Source organism: Sparus aurata, chromosome 23, assembly GCF_900880675.1.
Source record: "Sparus aurata chromosome 23, fSpaAur1.1, whole genome shotgun sequence".
Lineage (NCBI taxonomy): Eukaryota > Metazoa > Chordata > Actinopteri > Spariformes > Sparidae > Sparus > Sparus aurata.
The window spans coordinates 1457818-1480701 of record NC_044209.1 but is presented as its reverse complement, the minus strand read 5'-3'; the positions used below and the strand labels follow the sequence as shown (position 1 = coordinate 1480701).

Here is a 22884-nt window from a genome sequence, read left to right as displayed (position 1 = left end):
TGAGGGACAACCAGGTGGACCCTTGACTGGTTTGTTGTCCACCAGGCAACACCAGAGGCAGATATGGTATATAGAAAAAAATAGAATGTTTTTTAAGTCCAATAAATGTCAGTATTTTGTGGCCAAAAAAATGTTTAGTGTAATAAAGACATACAATTGATAGATGAATACATAAAATAGATAAATAGTACATAAAAGTAATACATAGATGAATAATTGATAAAGAATACACACTATACTATACATACATATATACAACCTTACACATGTCAGTTCAAACAGTCCATAGATAGATGTGATGTGCATAATTTGTACTGCACAGGCAGTTGATATACTACACATGAACTATATATCAGTAAGAAAGTAACAACTTTCTATTGTTTTCTGTTATTTTATACTGTTTTCAGTTAAGCAGGACAGTTCTGTTAAATAAATAAATATTTATTTTATTCTGTAAAGTTAAGCAGGACAGATTTCTGTTAAAAATATCTTTTATTTAGCACAAAAAAAATAATTGTTGAATAATATTTTTTTCTATGTATTCGTATCACTCAAAAACCTGCATCAAACTAAATTCACATTCGAGTCAAATTATTTGGAAATCGTTTCACACACAAAAAGGGCCAAAAAGTTACCAAGCCGTCCGGGGGGGGGGGGAGGGTTGTCCCTTATTTATTTTTCAGGAAGTTGGCAACCCTAGTCAGAGCCGCTCAACTGTTCTCGCTCCCTAGGCAGTACTGACTACATTTCCCAAGAACACTGTTGTGATGCTACGCGATGACGTATAAGACGCCCATTGGCTGCGCATGCAGCGCAACCAACCAGCGCGAGAAACCATGGAAACAGAAAACACAAAGAAGAAGAAGAAGGAGAAGAAAAAGAACGGAGCAGAAACTATTCAAAGAAGGGAGGGAGCTAGCTAAAGTAAATTAAAAGGAGCCTAAACTTAAACTTAATGCGGCGGTGGTTGGTTGGACAGGCGTCTGGGGGCGAGAAGAGGAAGGAGGTAGGGGGTGAGATTGAGAATAACAATGCGTGCGAAACGAAGAAAAGAAAGTTCAATGCCAAATGGCTGACGGGTCGTGAATGGCTTGTATTTGATCATGACCACATCGTCATGTTTTGTCAGGACTGCCGCAAGTACACAAAAGAAAAAAACAAAACAAACAATTGCGTGCTGGGAACTAATAATTTTAAAGTCGAGGCTGTAAAGGACCATGAGAGTGCCCGGAGTCATCAGGAGAGCCTAAGGATTAAATCCGTCAAAACAGGTCGTATTGAAGAGAGCCTTGCTGGGAGAAGTCTGTCTTTATTAAAAACGTCGGAGCTGGAGAAGATGCAGCTACTTTTTCGAAATGCCCACGCCATCGGAAAAAAGGGCAGGCCTTTCACCGACTTCGCATGGATGTGTGAGTAAGTGAATTAGCGTTAACGTTACTATTTACATGTTTCAGAATCAGTGCATTTAATACGATACAGAGTGACATAGATGCTTCCACAGACAGATGAAACTTTACAAAAAGATATGATATGATAATTTAATTTAATTTAATTTAATTTCAGGGTGGACAGGAAGAAGGGCTTGAAGATAGGAGAGACATACACAAATGAATACCAGGCAAAAGAGTTCATACACTACATAGCGGAGGATGAGAGAAGAAAGATGAAGGCAAGATTATCAGAGGGCAAGTTCATCTCGGTCATGTCAGATGGATCCCTGGACAGTGCAGTGATGGAAGAGGAAATGGTCTACGTCAGAAGTGCCAGTGAGGGGAAGGTTAAAGTTGATTTTGTCGGAGTAAAAGCTGTCTCAAAGCCAGATGCTACAAATATAGCTGATGCTGTGTGCAGTATAATGGACAGTGAAGTCAGCACTGATTGGAAGAACAAGCTGGTGGCCCTCACTACAGATGGAGCATCTGTAATGACAGGAGTAAATAATGGTGTAGTCACAAAACTGCGTGCAGACAGACCAAATGTGCTAGGGATCCACTGCATGGCCCATAAGCTTGAGCTCGCCTTTTCGGATGGAATAAGGAAAAATGTGATGGTCAGGAAAGCTGAGGACCTGTTGAGTGGACTCTACACTGTATACCACAAGAGTGGAGTGAACAGGGCCAGCCTAAAGCAACACTTCAGGGAGCTCCACATGAAGGCTTTGATGCCAACCAGAGTAGGTGGAACCCGGTGGCTACCACATCTCTTCAAAGCACTTGACCATTTTCTCAGGGGATATGCTGGCATTGTACGACACTTAGAGGAGAAGGTATGTTAATTTGTAGCCTACTAAAACCAGCAGTGTAGATGAATAATGTAATGTTTGCTTTCTTTTTCTCTTCTTCAGTTCTAAATGTTGCCTGTGATATAATGCAGTTGTTTTGTTTGTAGTCCCAGGAGGCCACGACCATCAATGCTGTTCTGAGGGAAAAGGCCAAGGGGTTCCTCAACATTGCCAAGGATGGTGGAGTGCTAAGGTTTTGCTGTCTTCTCCATGACACCATCTATCAACTGAGCAACCTCTCCAAGTCACTGCAGAGGTCAGTGTCAACCCTGGCTGAAGCTCAGAGGTGCCTGTCCTCTACTCAGGCTGTCATAGAAAAGTACAAGTCAAGGTATGTATCATATATCCAACAATATATGATTTGATTTTAGGTTGTGTTGGTGTGTTTTCACCTCAGTATAAATAAATATATATAAATAAATAAATACATAAATATATAAATAAATAAATAAGACATCCATCTATTTATCTGCAACACTGTAGACCTGGGCCTAAACTAAGAGCAGTGCTGGACACAGACACCTTTGAGGGAGTCCTCCTGAAGCCTACTGATGCTGACCAGCATGACAGGGCAAAGAACGAGCTCATTGACTCTCTGTGCCAGTGCATCACTGCTAGATTTAGTGATGTGAACAGTGGTGTCCTGCAGGCTATGCGGCTGACCAGTTTCCAGTGCTGGCCAGAAGCAGCCATGAGTTCAGGTTAGCAATTCAAATGTAATGGACAAATCTTTATGCATTTTATGTTTTAAGGCAATTGCTTAACTTTATATGAATGTCTTTCCCCTTTTCCCCTCAGATTTTGGAGATGGAGAGATAAACAAACTCATCAGTCACTTCCGACCTCTTCTGCTGTCTGCTGGAGTGGATGTGGAGTTGATCCCTGATCAATGGACAATTCTCAAGACTGAACTGTACACAGCAGGATTCAGCCAAGGTACTTGGAGAATGATGTTTGAGAAAAAAATATCATACTGATGTACCTTAACAGTAGCATTTTTAAGCAAGTGCTTGAAAAGCTCTATAGAAATGTCTGATATTGTGAGACAGTTTTATTTTATCAGCAATCAGAGTGAATGCCATTTGTTAAAGGCACAATCCAAATATGATGTTATCTTTTAACAACTAAAGTTGCATTTGCTGTCTGACCCTGCTACAGGAACCTTTGAAAAGACCTGGCCTACTGTGAACAGAATGCTCCACCATCGGTGTCCTGCCATCCTTGATCTCTTTGATGCTCTCCTCACCATCCCTGCAACTACAGCTGATTGCGAAAGAGGGTTCAGTGTGATGAATCAGGTAAAGAGTGACTGGCGCTCACGCCTTAAAGGTGAGACCCTTTTGACCTCCTGAAAACCCAGTTGTGCTCACCTGACATCAAAGACTTTGATCCAACCAAAGCCATTGACATCTGGCATGCTGACAGTTTGTGCTCACGCAGGCCTGAGTTTGTGCACAGACATGGAACAAAAGGAACTGAGGATGGCTCAGATTCAGATGAACAAATGAGTTCAGAGAGTGCTGAGGAAATTTGATGCAGTAGAGCTCTGAAATGATCAAAATGAAAAATAAATGAATTTTTTGTTGTATGCATGCACTGTATGTGTATGTATTGTTCTTGGATTGTGTTAATAAAATCCAAATTGTAAAAATAATTCATATAGCGGCACTCATCTCTCTTATCTAATCTCTCTAATTTTCACTGGAAAAAAATTGGCTAGTGGAATTTCTGATTGGCTTGTAACTTTAGAAAGTTACCAGCCAAATTGGCTGGTAATCAAAAAAGTTAATTTAGAACCCTGATCTGCATCCCCCCCACCCATTAACCCACCCTTTCATAGGCAAGATTCTTAACTATAATAGCTTCTGACCACGATTTTTGTGTTTTATCCTTTGCCCCATGAGACTGTGCAACAGAAAGCTCTAGTTGTAGAATATCTATCAGGAGGTGCCACCAGTGTTCTGATAGAACGTGTGGTGGTTTCCACCGTACTACCAACATTTTCTTAGCAGCTGTTAAGCCAGAAATCCAAACTCGTTTTTAATGTGTTGACATAGGAAACTGAGAATTATCATTCAGCAAACAAAGTACAGGACAGCATGGAACCTCCTTATTAAGAATTTTAGATAAGGACTTAGTGACTTGTAACCAATACAACTGTACTCCAGGGCATTCCCAAAACATATGTGTAAAGGTGCCTAAGCAACCTTGCGTACATAATTGGCAGAAGGGGGATGATTCCAACTTCATTGTATGTCTGAGTATAGGAGTAAAATATGCTCTGTGAACAATTTTTAGATGTATGGTTTGATGATTAGAGTTTTTTGAGGCCCGAGTGATATTATTCCATACTGTTTCCCATGATATTTCAGAGTTTATCAGAGCATACATTTTCTGCCAAAATATTTGAGTTGCCATTGGTTTATAAGATGCCTGCAAAATTTGGGCATACAATGCTGATACAGTTCCCCTGGTGTTGGTAGTATTGTACAGTTGTTTCGCCGGGTCATGTTTAGGCAGCTCTGAGTTCCATGGAACTCCATAAGTCTTCATGGCAGCACGGAGCTGAAAATATAGAAAGCGAGAAAATCGACACAAGTTATACTGTTCCTTCAAATCTTCGAATGTGCGGAGACCATTAAAATTGAATAATTGTCCAAGTATATGGATCCCATTGTTTGACCATATAGGGCAGGCTGCTGGTCGACCACCTATCAATAAATTATGATTGTAAAATATTGGAGTGTGAATATGCCATTTATTATTTCTATTGGTGTACTCGGTCACCAGTCTCCCAAGTTACCAGAACATTTTCAATAATGGGACCAAAAAGTGTTCTGGCTTGTTTGATAGGAATATCTGTAAAGATTAGATCCTGTAATCTGCATGGATGTATTAGCTTTGTTTCCAAAGAGCGCCAAGATGTGGGATTTGATGGGTCTAACCATGATTTTATAGTACGTAACACAAATGACCAATGATAAATTTTAAAATCTGGAAGGCCCCAGCCTCCAGCTGATTTCTCTCTGCAGCGTTACAAATTTGATCCTTGTTTTTTTTTTTTATTCCATATAAATTCACTGATCAAACTCTGCAGTCTATCCCAAAATCCCTTTGGGGGATTCAGAGGAAGCATGGAGCTCAGAAAGTTGATTAAAGGCAATACCATCATTTTTATGGTTGAGATCCTGCCATCGAATGATATTGGTTTTGCCATCCACTTGCCTAAGTTGGTTCTGATCTTATCTAAACATGCATTATAATTATTCTCAACAGTACTCTCCAAATTAGTAAAGATGTCAATTCCTAAATATTTGAAATGATTTACCAACGGCAACTTAAATTGATAGATCCTCACCATTATCTTTTAGCGGTAAGAGTGCCGATTTTTGCCAGTTTATCTTATATCCAGAGAGATTGCTAAACTCCCTGAATAAATTAAAGATTGTCAGGCAGGGGGTTAAGGGAAGACTATGGAAAAGGGGAAGGTGGACCCAAATGCAGTTATGCACGAGAGGCAAGGATATGGGGAAACAAAAAGCGAGCTTTATTTAAAAGCTGAACACAAAAACATAGGCAGACAAAATGGGGGCAAGAGGCAAAGTAACAAAAGAAAGCTAGGCAAAGTAGCAACAAAAACAGCAAGACAAAGTACAAATCAAAGGCAAAGTTTAAATCAAAAATGCAAAACTCCAAAAACACATACCGTGGGGGAACAAGGAACAGACAGGTGGAGGCACAAGAACTGGAGCATGGACACAGATGGACGCTGACAAGAACAATGACCAGACAAGGAGTGAGGGGAACACAGAGACTAAATACACAGACACTGATGACAAGACGAGGAACAGGTGAAGTGGACCGACAGGTGAGATAATGAAGGGGAGGAGCACATGAGAACATGAAGGGAACAAAGCAATAGACAGAGGGAGCCAGAGTGAACATATGAAAAAACACAGGAGAACTTAAAGGACACATGAGGGCATGGGAAAAACAAGACACAAGACAAGATACAAAGACACTGAAATCAAATACAAGAAACCACAAGACAAAACCAGACACAAGAACACAACGAACAAGAATCTACAGTCATGACTAAGATATGAGGAAGCGACTGTGATAATTCACTGATAAAGAGGAGTACATCATCTGCATAAAGAGATATATGATGAATAGTGGACTTTATCGTAATAGGAATGATATTAGTAGACTGGCGTACTTTTTGGGCTAAGGGCTCCAGTGCTAACACAAATAATAAAGGGGACAATGGACATCCTTGACGTGAACCTCTATGAATTGAAAAATGTGAGGAGCATACATTACCTGCCAAAACAATTGCTCCTGGATTCGCATACAGAACTTTAATATAGCCAATGAAAGATTCTCCTAGTCCTATTTGCTCTAATAAGGCCCAGAGGTAGTCCCATTCGAGCCTGTCGAACGCCTTCTCGGCATCAAGAGTTAGGATTCCATATGAGGTCAAAAGGTCAGAGCAGTCTGGGGTAAAATGTAAAATTTGTAACAGTCTTCTTAAATTATCTGAACTGAATCGGCCTTTCACAAACCCAGTTTGGTCACAATGAATTAGTTTTCTTAAATATTTATTAAGACGGCGTGCCAGTACTTTAGCATATATCTTCATATCTGCATTGATTAGAGATACTGGCCTGTGACTGGAACACAATATTGGGTCTTTATGTTTTTTAAGCAGAAGTGATATTAGTGATATTAGTAGTCTTTTCTAAGAAGTGCATTAAGTTAATTTTTCACCCGACCAAGCTGACCTGCTCGTATAGCACAGAAGGAGATTTGTTGAGCTTTTTCCAATTTTGTCAAATATGTCTCTAACTCAGCAGTTTCTAGTCGGCGCGAGCGATTTAAAGCTGAAGCAAAAGATGTGACATTGTCTTTCATAAAACCTTTAATGGCTTCCCAAACAAACCTACAGTCTTCCACTGAATCTCCATTGAGTGAAATAAATTCATATAGCTTCGATTTAAATTGAGCACAAAAATCATTATTTGAAAGTAACGTATTATTAAATCTCCAACGAGGCGCTTTTTTCTCAATGGTTGGAAATAAAAATGTAACATTAACTGCATGGTGATCAGATAGAGAAGCCAAAATTATGTCAGATTGTTGTGTTACTGGAATTAATGTATTAAATACAAAAATATAATCTATTCTAGAATATGATTTATGTCTATTGGAAAAAAAGGTGTACTTTTTAGCTCCTGGATTGGAAAATCGCCACACATCCACCAGATTGAGGTCTAACATGCACTGTTGTAGTGCTTTTGAACAGGATAGCTGGGCAATTCCCACTCGAGGATTTGATTTATCTAACATGGGGTCTACTAAGGTATTCATGTCTGCCCCAATGACTAAATAGTAATCTGATGAATTCATTAATAAATTGAATAGTTCTGAGTAGAATTTTTTGTCATAATCAGCTGGGGCATAAGCACTGACAAAAATAATTTTCATATTTGACATTAGTATTTTTACATAGGCAATCCTACCTTCATTATCACCGCCAATATCACTGATGTTTAAGTCCAGTGAACGTCTAATAACTGTCAGCACACCTTTTGTTTTATCATCCACAGAGGATGAGGCTAGAACTTCATATTTGGGGTTGCTGAAGCTCTTCACTGACTTACTGGTAAGGTGTGACTCTTGAATAAGAGCCACGTCCACATGATTCTTATCGATAAAATTTAAACAAGCAGCTCTTTTGGTTACCCCATTTACTCCTTGCACATTCCAAGATAAGACATAAACTAGTCGTTACTGTCACTGATGAATATAAAATATTCGCCTGTACAAATCTTGCCCACCCCCCTCTCTCAGTGCAGATCACTCACCCCCCACCTCATTCCCTTAGGTAAATTCACAATGGAGCTCGGCCTTGTAGCTCCTTCAGGCTCTGATTTATAGTTTTTGGATTGGAGAGTCCGTGTGTGCGTTGCGTAGTCCATTAATTCCCATTAAGTACATCACTGTGTCCCCAATAATTCAAGACCGGGTTATAGAGTCAGTTGCTTTCGTGGATGTTGATTTTAATAGCATAATCGAGTCCTAAGTGAATTCTGCTAGCAAAAAGTATCAATTCAGTCTCAAATCATCATCCATTCACAAGCTTCTGTTACCGCTGTCGTCTCCATCCCATTAATGAAGACACATATTGTTGCATTTAATTTATGGATGGGTACTGTAGTTTAAGATGCTCTTGAGCTTGGTCCAGAGAGTTGAAGCTCATCTTCTGCGCCCCGTCCTCCACCCAGAGGATGGCCGGGTGCCGAAAGTAAGTCTTAAGTCCCAGCTGATGCAGTTGTTTCCTCAGCGGCCAGAACTTGGATCTCCTCGCCTGAAGTTGTGCCGATATATCAGGTACCACCCTGAGATCGCAGTCTTCTGGGCTCGTCTTGCACGCGTTGAGAAATCACTGTTTCTTCTGGAAATGGTGTAGCTTGAAGATGATGGCCCGCGGGTGTTTCTGATTGTCTCTAACTGGTCCCATGCGGTGCGCTCTTTCAAAGTCGTCTGCAACAAGCAGCAATTTCCATTTCTCCATAAAGGTTTTGACCAAAAAATCAATCATTGTCGAGCCGCTTTCTTCCTTCTCTGGCACATTCAGCAACCTCAGATTATTTTGGCGATGTCGATTCTCAAGCTGGTCAATCATGTCCATGGCTTGCTTCAGTTTGTTTTCCAAATGTGTGATGCGCTTGTCCTGAGAAATCAATTGGACTCCAGTATCGTGTAGCGCCCCCGCATTAGTTTCAACTTTTGTCTCGAGAGTTTCCACTCTTTTGACCACAGTGTTGAGCAGTATGTTATTGGCGGTGGTCAGGTCAACTAACTTATCCACCTTAGAAGTCAGATCAGTCAGTTTGGTACCGAGGCTGACAATTGTCTCTGGTATCTTTTGTTTGTTTGTTGTGCGGTAAACGCTCACCCAGCACGTCGTCCGTTGTTTACCAAGTGGTTGAATGCGCTCCTTTTTAGGACACCTGCTTATTCTTTTTTCAGTAATGTAAGGGGAAAGGCTGTAAATGGACTTTTAAGGTCTTAATCCATTTGTTTGACACACGGTGGGGGAGCCACGAAGCCCTTGCGACTGCTTACTCACACGCGCATGCTCTCTCCAGAAAGTATTCTGACTGTGGTGCTGGACTTATGGCAGATGCTTAATGATTTTGGGTCACATAAATGGCTTTCCAATAATAATGCTTAATATTTATGCCTCAAATATTGACAATCCTGATTTTTTTCACAAATCATTATGATTGATATAATACTAGCCTTTAGCCCCAATGTCATTATTGGAGGTGATTTCAATTGTCATTTAGATCCAACCCAAGACAAACTTTCAACAAAACCAGCTCCTACCATAGCTTCAGTGCAAACTTTGAATGATTTATTAAATCTAGAAACATGGTTGATATTTGGTGACTGCAGCATCCTACTGACAGAGATAATTCCTTGGACTTTTATAAGGAATTTTATTCCAGCAAAGTAAAGCTAGCTAAAACAGATTTTTATATTTTTTTCACCAATTTAAATATTCCAAAATTAGATAGTGTATCTAAAGATGACATTGACTCCGCGATCTCTGAGGATGAACTGTTGAAAGCTATTCGAGCATTCCCTTCTGGGAAAGCAGCTGGCCCAGCTTTTTGTTTTACAAGGAGTTTCATGGAAGAAGACTCCTTCTTACGTTAAGAATGGTGAATGATTCTGTGAAAAATAAGAGGCTCCCTGGCTCACTCTATGATGCTAATATTTGTTTGCTCCTAAAAAGGGAAAAATAGAGACCGACCCTGCAAGTTACAGACCAATTGCCCTTCTGAATTGTGACCAGAAGATGATAACTAAAGTCCTGGCTGCAAAATTGAGTAAGCACATCTCTACAATCGTGCATCCTGATCAGACTGGATTTATACCGGGGAGATTTTCATTTAGCCATGTTCGTCTGCTCTTGAATGCATTATACTCAATCTGTGATAAGGATACACAAGCTGCTATCCTATCTCTCGATGCCCAGAAGACATTCCATCAGATTAAATGGCCATACATGCGAGAGACCCTAAAGGAATTTGGATTTGGGATAAACTTAATACAGTGGGTTGAAATAATTTACTTAACCCAGTATCCTTTATTCTGAGTAATGCAGACAAATCCTGCCCTTTCACTTGCAGTGCGGTGTGAGACAGGGTGACCCCCTTTCCCCCCTGCTGTTTGATATTGCTCTGGAACCTCTTGCAATAGGAATCAGGGGCCACCCAGGTATACATGGTATACAATTCGGTGATATTGAAAGCCTGGTGAATTTATACGTGGATGATTTATTAATTTGTTTATCTGATCCAGAAGTGTCAGTTCCCAACCCTTCTGAACTACATCAAGTCATTTAGTAAACTGTTAGTATATACAATAAACTGGGATAAAAGTGAATATTCATGCCTCTAATGAACAATCTGAGCCCTGCTCTCTTGAAATCCCTGCCATTTAAATTAGTTACCACCCATTTTGCCAATCTTGGACTGAAGATCTCCAGAAACCCCACATTTTTATTTAAATTGATTTTTTTGGATATGGTAGTCAAGTTAACATCAGGAACTGGAAGTTGCTTCCTCTTTCAATGATTGGCTGCATCAATGCTATAAAAATGGTTGCACTTCCAAGGTTCTTGTAACTTTTCCAAAATGTTTACATAGGAGATAAATTTGGTTAATTTCAACATCTCCAAACTTAATATTGCCTTCCTCAGCAACACTTTTAACACTACCTTCAAGTTAGGCACTTTGTAGGAGAGTGTATCCCAGAATTCACAGTTAAACCAAAGAGTCACATCTTGTATGATCTACTTCTCTCTCAGCCTGACTCTAAACATTTAATCTCCCGCTTCGTCACTGCTTTAATGACACCAGTGTAGAGGCCGATCATCTCAGGGAAGCCTGGGCCGCGGAACTAGGAGCCCCTGTGTCGGATAAACTGTGAGAGGAGGGCTTGTCAGGAATACAGAGTCGCTCGATTAGTTCTAGATACAGATTAATTAAATTTAAGGTCTTACACAGACTGCATTACTCCAAAACCAAACTCAACAAGATCTTTGAATCAGTGTCCTTCCCATGTGACAGATGTGGTGAGGCAGAAGGATCACTATCACATTTATTCTGGCACTGTCCAGTACTAAGTAATTTCTGGAGTGACATATTCAACTGTCTTTCCAAGCTAGGCTTTGTCAAACAAATATTCAGCCAGACTTTACTCTGGCTATATTCGGTTGCTCTGACAATACAAAGGCCCCTCAGAAGCAGATTCTAAGAGCAGGCATGTTTGTTGCTAAAAAACTAATAGTTTTGTGTTGGTAGTCTCCACTACCCCTTTGTTTCAGGAGGTGGCTTAATGAAATGCTCTCTTTTGCCAAGATGGAACAGATTTTTTTTGACAAGGGGAATGCACAACACTACTTCTTAAAGATGTGGAAACCATTTTTGTTCTTGCTAATTGTCTGATTTGTAACCCCTGCTGCCCTGATGTCTTTACTCTGAGCCAAACTGACTTTATAACATGGCTGATACTCTGGCAGCCGTCAGCCTGTGTGTATTTGGTTTAGCGTCTGTTTTTTAGTGTTGTGTCGGTCGCGAACGTGTCGTTCGAACAAACAAATCTTTTGAGTGAACAAACTGAACGGAATCACTTCATGAACTGATTCGTTCCTTTCTCAGTTCAGTTGAGCTCAGCTGTGAGCATGCCGGCCGGGAGTGGAACTGCCGCAACTCACTCACACAGAGAACTGTGAGGACCTGATTCATGTTAGCGCTGTGATTCGTTCATGATTCACGAACCTACTGCACACAGAGAACTGTCGCTGAGGACGTGACTCTCGTTCACGTACTGTGCTGAAAGTGGCACTGTGTCACTCACTCACTCACTCACTCAGGGCAGAGGAGTTGATTCACGTTCAGTAACCGTACTGCTAAAATTAGCGCTGTGTTGCTAACATCCGTGTAGCATCATGTTAACTGATTTTACTGTGCACAGAGGACACTTTCACCGTGTAATAATTTTAGTGCATGTATACCACTCAAAGCAGCTGCGTCTCTCGCGAATGATTGTGTACTATAGTCCGTGAACGCACCGTCCCTCAGTAAATGAACGTGAACCTCAAGGCGGAATCATGAACTGAATGATGGATCGTTTGGCTGTTTATTAGTTCAGGGAGTTGGAGAGCACTGAACAATTCGGTGAACGAATCTTTTGAACGAATAATTTTAATGAACGGATTCTAGAGATTAATATCCTCAAAAATAATATCGCTAACTTGAGAAACCACGTTAGCCGTTTTCACCCGGAGAGGCTACTGTCCACGTTAGCAGCCGCCAAAGAGACAGCAGACCCAGTCTGCCACACTGCCAACTCTGCCACAAAACTCCAAGAATAACCCAATCTGTGGCAGCTTTTATATGTAAGGATCTACAGCATTATTCTGTTGTTGACAACACCGGGTTTTGTCACCTGTTGAAGACACTGGAGCCACAATATAAGCTCCAGTCACACAGCCACTTCACAGAAAAGGTTACACCTGCACTTTACCACGAAACCAAAGCCCAGGTAATTTTACAATGAGCCAAGCTAGTCGAGTATGTTTATTCACACAGGTAGGCTCGGCCAATTAAGGCAATGGTAAAAATTTAAATCAGTATAACATATTTCATATGGCCATTAACATATTCTTAACGAGTAAACAGCGCTACATATACTCGTGGCTCTAGTTTTTGTAATGTTTGTGCTTTCTCAGAGCACATAAATTAAAAAGGGAGTTCATATATGTCTGCTTGTATTCTTTGATGATAATATAGCCATGTGCAGTAATCAAAGCATGAGACCAGTGAAGATTCACACCCCTAATGTATACTGTACAGTCTATTAGTACAGTTTCAGCACGTTGCAGAGCATTCAAAGTCTTGGTGAAGACAGTAATTTGTCTTGTCACACCTCTCTGCAGCATCTCTTTGCTTTGTGCAAAGGTCACCCTGTCACTTTGTTGGACGTAAATGGAGTTGATGGCCTTTTCTGAGCAGCATAGTCACTGTGGTTTCTGGGCTCCCTTCCTCAAAAGGTGTCGGCGTGTAGTTTGATGATAAAAGAATTCTGCGGAAGCAAGACTCGGTGGAATGATAGAGCAATCTCTATTGAAACAGATCTCAAGCCAGCGTCCGAGCCAGATGCGGCTGCAATCTGGTATTCTCAAATCTAAGTAATGCTAAATGCTTTGCCCTCTGCCCTATCAGAACTCCTATCGAGCCTTCGATCTTCAGAGATCTACAAGTACTACCCCTTCTTCTCTTCCTATGCGGGGGTTTTTAGAATCCCCTTTCCAGTACAAACCCACTTCCTCTAATTGGTCACTTTCTCCCCAAAATGACCCAAATGAGTTCCCTGTCCTTCTACGGGAACATAAACATTTAGGCATCTCCCATCATTTGGCGTGGGGGCCAAACTCAGATTAGTACTTTATGGCCTGCTAACCTTTAACACACCCCAAGCTGAAGAACAACTCCGGGACCCTTGGAGCTGTGAGCCCCACTCTGTCTACATTCCTTCACTGACATAAGGAAAAGCAATTAGTCACTGTTCAATCTAATCCAGGTAAAATCAAAGATCAGAATGTGTTGCCATCCAGATACCTCATCACAATTTGACATGTAATAGACTGCGAAGTGATATTGTGGCTGATTGGTTATTAATGAACAACCACCCTTGAAACTATATTATTGGCCTGTACAAAATGACTGATAGCACCCTGCAAACGGAGTAAATATTGGAAGCATAACAGGCAGGTTAGTTTATACGGTGAGCTGCTCGGCAGGACATGATTCGATCAACACCACCTGACCTTTGACTGTTGCCTCCTTCCATAAAGAACAAGCCACAGATAATGTACCTGACACCAAGTTTCAAATCGTAGTGCTCAGATTCTGTTGTCTTGTCTTTTAACTTCCTGTCTACACTGGTCTTGGGAATGCAACAGACTATGTGGGTTGAAATCTACTGTCAATGGTCAACTTTCACAAATATCTGAGAAGTTTTATGACAAAACATATGGGCACGGCTGTGGTCGGGATCTAGGACCTTCCAGATTGAGTGGTCATGTCCCATAGTGACGCCTGAACTGTGATAAAAGCTGTGAGATTTCTGCATGAAAGACTCATGTTATGCATGCTTTTTATCACTGTAAGCACCACAAGTAAGTGCGTTTGAGTTTAAGATGTGTGTGTGTAGGTGCCACAGTACTGAAATGGATCCAAGATGAATGATAAGATGGACAAGGCAAAAAGAACATGTCACCTTGTGTGGTGTCTTAGCCTGCTACTTATTGTAGTTGTTTGTAGATATTCATCCTTATTCAATTTCCCCCCATTGTAGCCATCCAATAAAAGAGGGGAGATGAGTGGACAGGTAGGTGAAGGGACAGTCAAGGAGAGAGAGAGAAAAAAGGGGGAGAGCGTGTGCAAACAGTAATGTTAATCAGCTGTCACTACGCCCCTCTCCCTACTGATTTCGAGTAATTATTGCAAATGTTCTGAACACTAGTCCACATCATACTTTTTGTTCCAAGTGGGACTTGAAGGTCACTGGTTCAAGTCCCTACGGACTGAGCTATTGCCGCCCCGAATGTTAAACTATTAGTTTGCAAGTTGTTTTTTAAGTGAGCTTAACTCGCTAGAATCTAGTACAATATTGATTTCTGTAAATAAGCTAATTCTTGACAGACTTCCGGTTATGGCGTGGTGCTAGTGGGAAGCGTCTCGGCGAGGCTCCGAAGATAACTTACTGAAACAATTATTCACGAGACCGCAAACAGTTTAAGCTTCACATATACTCTTAAACGATAGAACACCAGACAATACAATGGTTGGAAAGGCTCAGAAAGCAGCTCAGCAAAGCTCAGCAACGTTGAGAACACCAGCTACTTCGCAAGCTACAGCTAGCTCGTCGGATACTAGCGGAGAGGAGAAGGTGGAAGCTGGGACGGCAGATGGACTTGGCACTGAGGTCCTCAGCGCCTTACGCTCAATGAAAAAGGACTTCTCTGATAAATTCGAGGATGTGCTGGCTGGGATAAGTGGTCTCAAAAGTGAATTACAAAGCCAAGCTAACAGGATAACAGAAACCGAAGACAGAATTGGGAGGGCTGAGGACGATTTACATGCTTTGCACAGCACTATTAAAAAGCTGAAAGAAAAATGCACCACGTTGGAAACGAGAGTAGAAGAGCAGGAAAATAGAGGATGTCGCAACAATTTAAGTTATCGGCCTCCCTGAGAAAGCTGAGGGCCAAAACATGTGTGCTTTTTTGGAAGGATGGCTACCAAAAGCTCTTGGCACAGACATCTTTCCCACCCCTCCCGTCATCGAGAGAGCGCACAGGATGGGACAACTTATCGCTGGCCAGGATTCAAAACCAAGAGCGAATTATGAGATTCCTCAACTATAGAGAAAAAGAAAAAGTTATGCGAGCAGCACGAAAACTGGGAGACATGCAGTTTGAAAACAACAACGTCCGTTTCTACCAAGACTACTCGGCAGAAACTCACCGGCAGCAGAGGCTCTTCGACGCAGTGAAAAGGCAGCTACAGTCCATGGGTCTCCGCTATGGCATGTTCTACCCGGCCATCCTGGTAGTCACACACAACGGACAGCGACATTCATTCACCTCGGCCTCCGACGCAGAAAAGTTTGTCCAAAGAATAAAGGGAGACACCATCTCCACATCAGCGCCAGATGAGTAGTCGGAACAGAATCTACTGCACCGGGGCTATCCCGACACCGACTGTTTACATGTGGCCAGAGGTAAATAACCTCATAATGTAACGTTAAGGATGAGGCAGAGCAACATCATGACGATTGATAGGCTGTGACAAGTTATTAATGCAGTACCCTGCGATGTTAACTGCCAGTCCAATTAAGCAGTGCTATATTGAAAACCATTTGGTTTATAATAATGACAATGAACCTCATTTTGTTCCAATATGAATGATTTTCCTTCTAGTGAGGTTATTGTAACTTATCATTTCTTATCTCCTTATTTTTTTATTTTTTAAGATTTTTTGTGGCATTGACACCTTTATTAGCAGTTGACAGAGAGGAAACATGGGAGAGAGAGGGGGTGGTGACATGCAGCAAAGGAGCTCCGGCCGGAATCGAACCGGGGTCGGCTGCGTTTTATGGCATGCGCTCTAACCACTCGACCACCTGCGCGCCCTTATCTCCTTATTTGATAACAGTGTACACATGTTGCCATGCCAAGAGGCAAGATCCATTTCATGTTCTCAGAAATGTTCAAATGGTCTGATCATTTAAAAGTTTGCTGGAGTCCTCGAGGGAATGGGACTCATAAAGCTCTTACGCCACACTGCTCCTCACTATGAGGACCAGGTGTCTAAAATAACCAAAGTCTGTAGTTTCCTAAGGGGTTACAACTATGTATTTCAGTTGGGGAAATGCATAAGGGTTCTCAGGGTTTTTTTGCTTACTGTTTACATGTGTTTATTGTTTTTTTTCTTTATGCTTTCATTTATTGTTTTGTTCCTTGATAAAAAGAGAGGCAGTGCTGGTTTTCATGTGGTGCCCCGCTGCATAGCTACCTTTATGCTTAATGGTAGGTGAATCAGAGATTAAGATCACATCCTGGAATGTAAGAGGATTGAATAAACTTATTAAATTAAAACAGGTGTTAGGCAGAATTAGATTACTTAAATCCCAAATTATTTTCCTGCAAGAATCACATTTGACTGATTTGACTAAAGGTAAAAGAAGTTGGCCTGGGCAAGTCTTTGCAGCCTCTTTTAACTCCCAAGCTAGAGGGGTTATTATTTTGATTCATAAATCAATCCCATTTAGGCTCAGCCATGAAGTAATTGACCCAGCAGGCAGGTACATTATTTTACAAGGAACAATATTGACCTCCCAAATTACTCTAGTGAATGTCTATGGACCTAATGTGGACAATCCCACCTTTTTTAGGAATTTGTTTCTCACTATATCCACTACTCCTGGACAATATATAATTGGTGGTGACTGTAACTGTGTGCTGGACCCACTGAAGGACCGCTCCACAGGGGCTGATGCTTCTTATTCACACTCCAGAAAGGTCTTGCTCCACTCTATAAATGATCTTAACCTAATTGAGTCCTAATCTAATCATCCTAATCATCCTAACAAAAAGGAGTTTTCTTGTTACTCAAATACCTATAAAACTTCATATCGTATTGATTACTTTCTGATCTCCATGAATCTACTACCTCATGTGAATGAATGTGCTTATGACAGCATAGTATTATCGGATCATGCTCCTATATCACTTACTCTTTATATACCAGGGATTGTCAGGTGTCCTCCCAGGTGACGCCTCCAAACAAAGTGACTTCAAGACCCCAAATTTGTTAAATTTCTTGGTGATAATGTAGATAACTACTTTTGTATGAACACAGACCAGACCAGTGCGGGCACACAATGGGAGGCATTCAAAGCCTTTATTAGAGGTGTGAAGATAAGCTACACAGGTTACAAATCAAAGTCCCACTATAGAAATCTAATCAACCTTGAGGCCCAGATTAAAGCTCTGGAGCTAGACCTATACCAAAATGACAGTCCAGAGAAACATAAGGAGCTCCTCTTGTTGAGAACGAGGTATAAAGAACTTTCTACTAGTAAAATTGCCGCAAATCTTCTTTGGCTGAAACAGTCTTATTATGACCAAGGAGATAAGGCTGGCAAGCTTCTTGGATGGAGAATTAAAAAAATGCAATCTCATAGAGCTATAAATTCAATTCAACTAGAAAATGGAGACCATATAGTGGATCCAGTTGAAATTAACTCCTCCTTCAGAACATTTTATGAATCTCTTTATCAATCAGAATACCCAGATAACACACAGTTACAGTCTGAATTTTTGGACAAACTAGACATTCCAACTATGACAGATGATGATACGACTAAACTGGACAAACATATAACAGTCGATGAAATGTCAGAAGCTGTGCGTAATATGAAAAGCGGAAAGACCCCAGGTCCGGATGGGATCCCTATAGAAATTTATAAATTGTTTCCAGATAAATTGCTCCCCCCTCTGCTAGAAATGTTTGAGAAAGCATATGAGGCAGGAATCCTACCCCCATCCTTACGAACTGCACTAATCACCCTGGTCCCAAAGCCTGGCAAACCACCTACAGTAAAGGGATCTTATTGTCCGCTATCCCTAATGTGCTAACACCAAAATACTCTGTAAAGCCTTAGCAAGGAGGCTAGAGAAGTATGTTCCAACCCTGATCCCCAATGACCAGAATCGTTTTGTTCTAGGACGGCATGCATTTCATAATATACGCAGACTATTAAATATATATTACATGAAAAGCGTGATACTAAAGATAACGCAATCCTGTCTTGGATGCCGAAATGGCCTTCAACAGGATTAAATGGAAATACCTGATGGAAGTACTGGCAAGATTTGGATTGGGCAACAGTTATCTTAAAAGGTTGAAGCTCCTATATACAAATCCAGCAGCAGAGATATTGACAAACAATCAGATATCCCAACCATTTAGATTACACAGAGGCATGCAACAAGGTTGCCCCCTGTCCCCACTCTTATTCTTGTTTGCTATTGAGCCACTAGCCCTGGCCATCAGGCAACATCCAGGAATTATAGGGATGAAAATAGAAAAAACGGAGCATATAATTTCACTCTTTGCAGATGATATTATTATTTATTTGTCCAATCTGGCATCATCTATACCAACACTAGTTAAACTAACAGAATCTTTTGGGAAATTTTCTGGATATAAGGTTAATAACTCCAAATCCACCATTTTGTTTTTGAATAAGAATGAGAGACAAAGCCCACAGATTGTTACGCCTTGCTCAGCATCTCAAAAGGGTTTTACATACTTGGGGGTCAATATTGTTCCTGAAATTGAAAATATTGTTGCCTCTAATTATGATCCTTTAGTACAGTCTGTTACTGAATCTTTGAATAGATGGATGCCTATGCCAATCTCCACGTTAGGCCGCATTAATGTTATTAAAATGTCAATTTTGCCCAAATTCCTCCATTTATTCCAGTCTATTCCTCTCCCACTTCCACAATCCTTTTTTTGTAAACTCAGAAACCTGTTCTCCAGTTTTATATGGAGTAACAGACGTCCAAGACTACGGCTCTCCCTATTGTACCTTCCCTATGATGGTGGTGGACTTCAAGTCCCTAATTTACAATGGTATTACTGGGCAGCACAACTTCTTACAGCAATGTTTTATTTCTCTGCTTCTGATCCTCCAGCATGGCTAACTATTGAACGCACTACGACAGCAGGTCTACCTCTTGAGTCATATTTGTACTCTACTCATGTTAAAAAACTTAAGAAGCAGACAAAAAACCCATTTGTAAAAAACACCCTCTCTGTTTGGCATGAGGTTCACGCCTATACAGGGGATGTACCCAAACTTTCCCAGTATGCCCCAATATGGGGTAATGACAATTTTGTACCTGGTAGAGCAAACGGAGGATTTAAACAATGGACTAATAGAGGTTTATGTAAAATAATTGACCTATACATAGATGGGAATCTAATGACCTTTGATCAATTGGTTTGTAAATATGACATACCTAGAAATCATTTCTTTAAATACTTTCAGCTAAGGAGTTTCATAAAATCACAGATTCATTCCCTGGATAGACCTCCCATGTCAGCTTTAGGGAAGTTTATCTAACTAATAAGGATGCTCAATGTCAGCTGTCACTATTGTATGGTATGTTACGATCCAAATCGAAGGACAACTCCCACTGTAGTCTCACTGCATTGAGAGAAGACTTAGAAATAAATATTACAGAAAGTGAGTGGGAAAATGTCTGTCTAAAGGCACAAACAAAGACTATAAACACAGCACTAAAACTTATACAATACAAGTGGCTATTCAGAACTTATGTGACACCTGTAAAACTACATCTTTACAACCCCAACATTCCTGACAGCTGTACTAAATGTAGTGATCATGTTGGCACTCTACTGCACTGCATGTGGGAATGCCAAAAAATCCAATCATTTTGGAAAAATGTAACCTACATGATTTCACATGTGACTAATATGGTGGTTCCAATTGAGGCAAAGCTCGGTATACTAGGTATTTACCCTGATCACTTTGCACCGGGCCACAAAACTGCACCCATGATTGATCTATCCTTGCTTCAGGCTAGGAGAGTGATAGCATTGAGGTGGAAAAGTCTGGACGGCCCTACACCTGGAATGTGGTTATGGGAAATGGCATCATGCTTGGCACTGGAGAAATTAACTTATGTTGTCAAAGGGAAACTAAATAAGTTTACAGAGATATGGGACACTTTTATGCAGTTCCTGGAAAGTGATCGGACTGAAATTAATGGTTAAATTTGAATGACGGGGACTTCCGGTGGTGACGATGTAGGAGACAGTCGCTTGGAAGAGGTCTCCCGATTGAACTGCTAATATATCCCTGTAAACATCACAATTGAGTCGGGAAAGTGACAGATAACAGTTACAGCTCCAACTGGGTCGTGAAATGAGTGGTTCCAAATCGAGAGCGAGTAACACAGCGAACTTTCCAGTTACTCGCGGAGGGGCGGCTACTGTAGCTAGCAAACTTGCTAAAATGGCGGCCGCTAACTCAGACGACAGCGGCACACCTGGCCCCGTCAAAGACTCGCTAGACATTCTATCAACGAGCCAGTTGGTTTCTGAACTGGAGAAGCAACGAGCATCCCTTCTGAAAGACATGTCAGCGTTAATTCAGGAGTCAGTTAAGCCACTACAGTCCTCTGTGGATGCACTCCGTGAGACGGTGAACCACTTCAATCTCTGGCTGGGGACAACTTCGAGCGTATAACTATCACCGAAAAAACTGTGAAGACGCTGCAAGCTCAGAACAAGTCTCTTCTTGACCGCCTTGACGATCTTGAAAACAGGTCCCGTAGAGTTAACCTCCGGATAATTAACATTCCTGAGGGCAGCGAAAAGGGACGGGACCTGACCGAGTTCATATCTGACCTGCTGATGAAGAACCTCGGCCCCGATGTCCTCACCAAACCCCCGGAGCTCGAGAGGGCACATCGCATCCTAGCCCCTAATCCTGGACCGGGAGGTAGACCCAGGCCCTTTGTGATATGTTTTCATCGTTTTCAGGAGAGGGAGAAGGTGCTTCGCTGGGCCAGACAACACGAGCTTAAGCACCGCGAATCAACGCTGCGGGTATACCCAGACGTCAGTTCCATTACGGCAAAGAAGCGAGCCGGTTTTAATAAAATCAAGCAAGCTCTCTACCAGAAAGGAGTGAAGTTTAGGCTTCTCTACCCTGCTCACCTCCAAGTTTCGTATGAGGGTGAAACTCACATTTTTGAGACTCCAGAGGACGCGCACGCATTTTATAACAAGCGAGGGATGGATAAAGAATCGGGCACTGTATAGTGTTCCCCACTGTCACCCACACTTGGATCTCCCTGCCTCGCCTTGTTTGGATGACGAGGCCGTTTGCTTCTGCCACTGTGTGCTGCCTTTAAGACTCACTGTTTTGCGGACATCTTCAGCGGGCGTCATGGTGACCATGGAAACGGGTAGGCACGTGGCTGTGTTTACTCCTATCATGCCCCAGGAGCGATGTGCATGGACCTGTTTTATTTTGCTCGTTACAGTGGGGACTTTGTTTACTTCCAGTTGTACAATGTAGGTACCATATATGATGTTATTATTATTATTATTTATTTATTTTTACTTTTTCTTTGTCCTGAGTACGCTGGTAAACTTGTTAAGTTGGTTTCAGTGAGACCTCGGTTCGACTGATGTGCCTCGGACGCACTCATATCTATCTCATATAAGGTGTTGACTATTAGGCACTTTATTTAATCATATAATTACTTATTTTTATTTATTTTATTTTTTTCTTCAACCTCACTCCCTTTTGTTGTTTGCTTTTTTTGGTTTATGAAGTGGGTTGAGGCACATATTGAGGCAAACTTACTGATGGCCTGTTTTTCCTAGTTAAATGTTAAGACTATTGTTGCTATTCTGTAATCATACGTTGTTCCTTAAGAAACGTGGTGTATATTTTCCAAATTGTTCACTGGGATGACCTCTTGAACAAGAGAAGTTTATGGAAGCAGAAAGTGTTATCCTGTTGGGATTGAAGATGTGGTTGTATTTGGTTTGTATAAGGGGATGGGGGGTGGGAGGGCTGTGGAGGGATGCCTTAAGGTCTCTTTTTATGTGCGTTTGCTGTTTTTGCTATATGTTTTGTTTTCTCCCCCTTTTTCTTTGGCTCGGGAGTCACGTCAGGTCTGGGAGAGTTATTGCTCCATGTTTCCTTATGATATGACGAATCAGGGTAAGATTCTTTGCTTTATCTCCTGGAACCTGAAGGGCGCCAACCACCCCATTAAACGTAACAAGGTAATGACCCATTTAAAGCAACTCGGGTGATATTTTCTTTCTACAGGAAACTCACCTCTGCTCCTCAGAGGTTAACCGTATCAAGCGACCCTGGATAGGGGATGTATTTCACTCTAA

The 22884-nt window shown here is 41.3% G+C and overlaps 2 protein-coding genes across 3 annotated transcripts in view; one reads left to right on the top strand and one right to left on the bottom strand.

Moving 5' to 3' along the window:
* Positions 1–22884, bottom strand: part of LOC115576283 (carbonic anhydrase-related protein 10-like) — a 290975-nt gene that overhangs the window by 70507 nt on the left and 197584 nt on the right. The window lies entirely within an intron of this gene.
* On the top strand, positions 851–3869 carry LOC115576275 (zinc finger protein 862-like). The gene is made up of 6 exons (XM_030408792.1): positions 851–1413; positions 1564–2266; positions 2389–2612; positions 2765–2982; positions 3080–3217; positions 3440–3869. The coding sequence occupies exons 1-6, from the start codon at positions 956–958 to the stop codon at positions 3631–3633; spliced, it is 1935 nt and encodes a 644-aa protein (XP_030264652.1). The 5' UTR covers positions 851–955; the 3' UTR covers positions 3634–3869.

Bases quoted from the DNA above. Each gene is read 5' to 3' on its own strand.
- LOC115576275 (XM_030408792.1), top strand. From the start codon at position 956: ATGCGGCGGTGGTTGGTTGGACAGGCGTCTGGGGGCGAGAAGAGGAAG. The intron at 2,267-2,388 runs GTATGTTAATTT...TTTTGTTTGTAG, and splicing joins TACGACACTTAGAGGAGAAG to TCCCAGGAGGCCACGACCAT. The intron at 2,983-3,079 runs GTTAGCAATTCA...TTTTCCCCTCAG, and splicing joins AGAAGCAGCCATGAGTTCAG to ATTTTGGAGATGGAGAGATA.